Below are 7,500 nucleotides of genomic sequence, written 5' to 3' on the forward strand. Positions count from 1 at the left end.
AGTCTACACAGCAGACGAAAGACAGTCCCTACTAAACGTTTACCTAAACGTTTAGTAAGGAGGGAGTGAGGGCGTGGTGAGGTTTGGGAACGATTGGTAGAATATCAACAACTAAGCCTACACATTTTAGATGTAAACAGGTGTACAATTTTGTCCTTTTTTTCAATGATAAAGATAGGAGTGAGTTTTTTTTTTTCAGATATATAAATTCCACCATGAAGAAAAAAGAAAATGTAATAACATATATTACGATTTTGAAGAAGAAAAAAAATATATGTAAAATTTTGGCATACAGTTGGTTTATAGAAAACGAGATTTTCTTTTTCTTTTTTTTTTAAGTGGACAGGAATGTACAAGATTGTTTTATCGAAGAAAATGTGGCTCCAGCTTTCGTTCCAAAAGCATGCTAATTTTCCCCCTTGGAATATTCATGTATTTTTCCCCTACGTTATTAAAGAAAAAAAAATATATATATATAAGGCCAATCTGAAAATAAGAAAAAGTACAAATGTCGAATTTTGAAATAATTTATTTAGGCAAGGAATTTGGAAGACTCTAGCTCCAGGATACAACAATAAATAAACAAAAAAAAAAAAAAAAAAAAAAAAAAAAAATAGAATTAAAAAAAATAATAATAAAAATAAACGGAATGATAACATGAATTTTGAACTTACAGACAAAGAGTTCAATAATTATTATTATTATTTATTTATCTATTTATCTATTATACCAACGCGGACTATACGGCACAAATTTAATAATCACTCAAGAAAAAGATGGAATGGGGAAGAAAAAAAAAATACTTTGTTTACCTTTAAATCAGTAAGTTTTCCAAGATCAGGATCACGTGACCAAACCTTCGATTTCCCTCATTAAAAAAAAAAAAAAAAAAAAAAAAAAAAAAAAATATATATATATATATATATATATATATATATATATATATATATATATATTGGTTAAAAATGACGGTTTGACATTTCTGCTTTAAATACTATTCTATTTTAAATATTATTCTATTATTTTAAATATTATTATCATTATTTAAATATTATTCTACGTGTAAGTAGGTAAGGAGGAAGTAGGAAGCAAGAGACGAAATGAAGGAAACGTAAAATAAATAAATAAATGAAAATAAATGAATGAATAAATAAAACAAATAAAAATAGAATATCCAAGTCAATAGATAAATGCATAACAAAGATAAATAAAGAAACCAATAATAAAAATAAAAAAACAATAATAATAAAAATATTTAAAAAGGCAACATTATAATCTATAAACGTTTGAATTTATCATAAAAAAGAATTCGTAAAGAAATTAAGCCCAAAATAACTGACTTTAATCAACAGCAATTTTTAAATATTTTAAAAACTCGCAAAAAAGGGGAAAAAAATCGTAAAAAAAGAAAAACTCGGAAAAAAAAGAAAAATGAAATCGTAAAAAAAGAAAAACTCGCAAAAAAAAAAATCGCAAAAAAAAAATCGCTAAATAAAAATCGTAAAAAAGAAAAACTCGCAAAAAAGAAAAAAAATCGTAAAAATAAAAGAAAAAGGGGGGGGGAGGAAATCCTATTAAAAAATCTCATAAATTCCGCTCAAAACGAAGCCTTTTTTTGCACTAAAAACGTCATTAAAAAATAAATAAATAAATAAATAAATAAATAAAATAAATAAGAGAAAAAAAAGTCGTTAGATTTTTTTCAAAATTAAAAAATCATGAAATTTACTTTGAATCAGATTTTTTTTTTTTTTTATTTACTACTAATTTATTCACTTATTTTTATTATTCATCTGTTTATTCACTTAATTTATTTATTATTATTATTCCTTTGAGATTATATGTAAATTTTCTTCCTTGCTAAACTAAATAAATAAATAAATAAACTTACCTAAAAATTAGATATAAACAAATAAATAAATAATTAAAATCACAAAAAAAAAAAAAAAAAAAAAAATCACATTCCCACCAATTCTCCTTCTCCTCCTTTCTCCTTCATTCTCTTCCTTTCTCCTTTCTCCTTCTCTCTCCTCCTTCCTCCCGCGAGCCGAGGAAGCCGCCGCGCCTCACCTGCAGGAGCCGGAAGGGGAGCCGATGCGTCGTTCCCGCGAAAAGGAAGGAAAAAAGGAGGAAAAGGAAGCAGCGCGAAGCCATTTTCTCTGCCGTCGCCTCCGAGCGGGCGAGGCGGTGTCCCGTTCCTTTCGCGTTTGAAAAAAAAATATTAATTAATGGGGTTTTAGGGTGGGTTTTTTTTTATGGGGGGGGGGGTTTGGTGGTTCTGGTTGTGTTGGGTGTTTGGGTTTAGGGGGATGAGGTGGAGAGAGAGGTGTAGCATGGTTTTAAAATGGTTTTTGTTTCAGTTTTGAGGGATGGTTGTGAGAAAGGAATCGGACGAGGGCTCCTTGGAAAAATTTCCCGCCAAAATTTTTCGTGTTTGTTTTTTAACGTTTTTTTTTTTTTTTTACGGATTATTTTTCAAATTAGTTTCATCCCTTTTGATGCGTCTATTATTCACATTAATTTGCAAATGACGTTTATTTGCTTTTTTCATTACTTGTTTCATACTATTCACTCTAATATCCCGATGGCCGTTATTTGCAAATTTTGTTACATGCCTAAAAATTATCAACGACAAAGATCTTTTCAAAATCAAGTAAAGTGGAAATAAGCTGTATTTATATTACTAAATTATTTATCAACTGTTCATTTATCTATCTGTCCTTTTTTGAGTATTGTATAAGCTATTATGCATACATGTTTCTCAGTATTTTTAGACATTATTTTTAATGACCATAAAATTAATATAGAACCATTTACTCAAAAATAAATAAATAAATAAATAAATGAAATGTATAAGGAAATGATACGACCGCCGTGCATAAAATATTAACTAAATACCTTTTTCAGTGTAATTTTATGTATTAAAATGTTGACAGTATTTTTATACATATATATTAACACGGCTTTTTTCAATAATTTCCTTCTGAAAAATTTACACTGAACTAAAAAAAAAAAAAAAAAAAAAAAAAAAAAAAAAAAAAAAAAAAAAAAAAATCTTGGCCATATATATCTAAGGATTGTTTTCCTGTAATTAAATCGTTATTATATATAAATTCATACCTTTATTATTATTATTTCTTGTTCACGAGAACTAAAATCATATCTCTGAACCCAACATTTTTTTTTTTTTCATTATTATTCTTGCATTTAATTTACTATTTTTTTCCCCTTTGAACCCAACTCTTGTCTATTCCGTTTTCAATTTTAGTGAAGAGGATATTAATGTTAACCGTTTTTACAACTCTTTTTGTTATTTAATTAAATCTATAACATGAATAGATATTTAAACAAACATGGAGAAAGACAGAAAAATCGTCAGAGAAAGAGAGAAAAAAAAGGAGATATAACTACGTAATTATATGTATATATGTATATATATATATATATATATATATATATATATATATATATATATATATAAAGGCAGATAGGCCTATATAAAAAAGGTAAATAATCTCCCTTCTTTTTATTTCATTTATCATTTTTATTTAATTGTATTCTTAGGGTTGTATTATCTTCGTGGAATGGAAATTCTCATTGGGACAAATTAAGTTATTCAACAATATCTTTTGTGGAAGGAAAAGCTGGCGAGAGAGAGAGAGAAAGAGAGAGAGAGAGAGAGAGAGAGAGAGAGAGAGAGGGAGAGAGAGAGGGAGAGAGAGAGAGAGAGAGAGAGAGAGAGAGGAGAGAGAAAGAAAGAGTGTGTGTGTATGAGTGTAGGTTTAGAACATAAAATTTAAAAAAAATAAGATGGCTGCCATTAACCTGAAGTGATCATATCTTAGTAACTATGGAACATGAATTTCTGGTTTGCTCATGTTTTTCAGTCTATGAATCCCATGGAGCATTTGTTCAAGGCCAGACCCTGCGCTGGATTAGTGTGAAGGGCCTATTTCACTATGCTGGCCAGGGGCGTCACTTCATGTTATGAGTTGGGGGGGTGACGGGTAAATTTGCCCTGAAAATATAATTTTTGCCCTGCAAATCACGCAAAAGAAAAAGCTCACTAGCTCTTTATAAGTAGCCCGGAATGGACCATCAACCAGTATTATATATCGTATTGTTGGTAGAAAATTATAAACTATAAATACCAGAAAATTTGCCCTGCAGAGCTAGATTTTGCCCTGCAAAAAGAGGTTTTTTTTAAGAGTTGGGGGGGGGGGGTGAACCCCATACCCCCCCCCCCCTTAAGTGACGCCCCTGATGCTGGCCAGGAGAAGGTCATGTGCATGCTATTCTTTCCTGCTTTTACAGGATGTGACACCGTGTCAGCCCTCCGCAACAGAGGCGAGAAAACTGCCTGGCAGACATGGGACACTTGTTACACTTGTTCAGAGGCCTCGTTTTTTGTTTTGTTTTTCAAAATGGGCATTTTTATCCTCCCACAGTGGGGGATTGTGACCTAGAGATTCTGGAGAAGTTAGTCACCCTAACCTATGGGAGATCCAGCACAGCTGCTACTGTGGATGAGGCCAGACTTCATATGTTCGCCAGAAAGCGGAGGCTTTATGCCACCAACCAGAGCAGCTCTGCTCCAACGCAACAGGTGTGCTGCCTTCCAGGCTGGTTGTGTCTGGGATCATGCATCCCGAAGTCAGCGAGAAGCAGAGGACACTGGAGACCGGGGATGACAGAGAGTTGCTGAGACTGCTCACCAAATGTGTCTGGCTGTCGTGGGAGGTGCAATTGCCACAAACTGGGTCTCCCGTGTACAGCTCTGTGCAGTTGCAGATTTGGAATGTAAAGCTACACTCTACACTCTTGTGGTCTTATTTTTGAAGGGACTGGCCTGTTCTATAACTGTCTCATGCGTGTCATCAATACATAGGATCTTTCACATTGAGTATCTACAATATGAAACTGGATCACACTTGCAATTCGTACGTTGTGTAAATTTACATGTTTTCTTGCTGGCATCTCCAAAGATATCTTTAATACAGGTAGTCTTTTCGGTTACAGGAACGGGTATATGAAATTCTTACCTGGCATGTCATATCTCCAGAAATGTAACAGATACGGACCAAAACGCCCACAATACCTAAGTCTATACCCAGTTTCAATATTTCTGAGAAGCAGAAAATTAGTATTTTCCAAATCATGACGATAAATCCATTTTTTGTCACCACACGTAGACTTTCAGAACTATGTTTATGCTGTATCTCAAGAACTATAATAGCTACAGCCCTGCCTTTGGTACCAAAGTGTCAGCAAGAGCCATATTTACATTCGACTTTAATACGTTTATATATCAGATAATAAATATTTTCAACTTTATGGCTCTTAAACACATATTTTGCTGTAAAAGTACCTATGTGCTGTATCTCAAGAACCGTAATAGATACAGACATGCTCTTGGTTCCAAAATAACTACCATACCTCACTTTATATGCAACTTTACTATATTTATGTGGTGAAAACCAACCATCTTCAAGTTATAAAGGAAAAAACAATTATTTGCCTGTTTGGGCCGGACAACCTGGAATTTGGGGCCACCGTCTTGAAATTTTGCGTGGCCAGCAGTATTTTCTAAAAGCTTGGGATCTGAGGAGTACATGTGCCAAATTTCATAACTATATCACACCATTTGAACGATTCTTTCACTTATATTCACCACTAAGAGAAATACATAGATGTACACACATATATATGTATGTGTATATACATACACACACACACACACACACCACACACACACACACACACACACACACACACACATATATATATATATATATATATATATATATATATATATATATATATATATATATATATAAACACAAACACAAACACAGTAACGTGTACACAAAGATGAAAAGAGAAACAGCCACAGTAGAAAATGAAACTAAACCGTAACGTTTCGAACTCTTCACGAGTTCCTCTTCAGACGAATAAAATCGAAATGGAGGATCCATTTCGATTTTATTCGTCTGAAGAGGAACTCGTGAAGAGTTCGAAACGTTATGGTTTAGTTTCATTTTCTACTGTGGCTGTTTCTCTTTTCATATATATATATATATATATATATATATATATATATATATATATATATATATGTATGTATATATGTATACACACACACATACGCACACACAAACACACACACACGCACACACACACACACACACACACACACACACACACACACACACACACACACACACACACACACACACACACACACACACACACACACACACACACAGATATATATATATATATATATATATATATATATATATATATATATATATATATATAAAGAGAGAGAGAGAGAATGAGAGAGAGAGAGAGAGAGAGAGAGAGAGAGAGAGAGAGAGAGAGAGAGAGAGAGAGAATGAGAGAGAGAGAGAGAGAGAGAGAGAGAGAGAGAGAGAGAGAGAGAGAATGAGAGAGAGAGAGAGAGAGAGAGATACACACACAAATACATACATTCATACATACATAGACTTATATAGTCTGACATTACATTACTATACGGAATGTCGTGGGATAGTAAAATATGTCAATTTAAAGCCAATATTTATTATAAAGCTTATATAAGAAGAGCCTATCTATTGTTAATATTTTAACTACACAAGATGAAAAAAAGTGAATGATATACATGAAATACAGACAATTTCACATGTAAAGTCGATAAAAAAAAATATTAAATCATATTTATAGTTACATGTAGAAAGACAGATACAGATTTCTATTAGAAAACTGAAAATCAATAATCATTAGCGAATCGTCCACCACAAGACCAAATTAGAATTAATCGAAACACGAAATCAATTAAAGCTGAGACATGGATAGAAGGAATGACAGCAGGAGGACTGGATGAGGAATAGTAGATGGAAAGCAAAAGAAAAACGAAGATGAGGAATATGAAGAGAAGAAGAAAGAATAAAAAGAAATGAAAAAAGAAGAAGAAGAAGAAATGAAATAAAAGAAAATAAAACATAGAAAAACGAAGAAATGGAGAAGAAAAAAAATAGTAGAAACATAAAAAAAAGGGAATAGATGTTATGGATAAGAGGATCAAACCAAGAGTTAGCAGAGGCTGGCAGCAAGAACCAGAAGGACCGAGTCACGTATGTTTGTTAAAAAAAAAGCACATGGCTTCAAGAAAAAGAGGACTGGTCACATGTGGTTGTTTAAAAAGGCAGTTAAAAAAGGGCAGATGGAGGACTGAGCCACGTATGGTTGTTAAAAAAAGCACATGGCTACAAGAACCAGAGGACTGGCCTGATATGGTTGTTTAAAAAGGCTGGTAAAAAAGGCAAATGAAGGACTGAGCCACGTATTGTTGTTAAAAAAAAAAAAAAATCACATGGCGGCAAGAACCAGGCAATCTAACGGCAGGAATCACGGATTACAGTCGCCAGAAGGAAGCGAGGAGGCTTGATTGAAGTAATCAGAGAGCTGTTTCCCCAGAGACGTCATTATCGTGGACGT

General features: G+C 32.7%; 3 protein-coding genes across 5 annotated transcripts in view; 1 reads left to right on the plus strand and 2 right to left on the minus strand.

Annotated features, from left to right (window-relative positions):
• The window catches only part of LOC119580251 (triadin-like), a 9,132-nt gene extending 6,834 nt beyond the window's left edge, over positions 1–2,298 (minus strand). The window contains exon 1 of the mRNA XM_037928288.1: positions 2,071–2,298. Within this exon, the coding sequence (XP_037784216.1) occupies positions 2,071–2,154 (84 nt within the window). The 5' untranslated portion in view covers positions 2,155–2,298. The remainder of the gene's footprint in view (positions 1–2,070) is intronic.
• Positions 1–7,500, plus strand: part of LOC119580288 — a 51,019-nt gene that overhangs the window by 9,411 nt on the left and 34,108 nt on the right. The gene's annotated exons all lie outside the window — the stretch shown is intronic.
• Positions 6,570–7,500, minus strand: part of LOC119580238 — a 9,667-nt gene continuing 8,736 nt past the window's right edge. For both annotated transcript variants that reach the window (XM_037928274.1, XM_037928266.1), the window contains exon 13: positions 6,570–7,500. This exon is cut by the window's right edge and continues 29 nt beyond it. In XM_037928274.1, the coding sequence (XP_037784202.1) occupies positions 7,460–7,500 (41 nt within the window). In that variant the 3' untranslated portion in view covers positions 6,570–7,459.

Source organism: Penaeus monodon, chromosome 2 (genome assembly GCF_015228065.2).
Source record: "Penaeus monodon isolate SGIC_2016 chromosome 2, NSTDA_Pmon_1, whole genome shotgun sequence".
NCBI lineage: Eukaryota > Metazoa > Arthropoda > Malacostraca > Decapoda > Penaeidae > Penaeus > Penaeus monodon.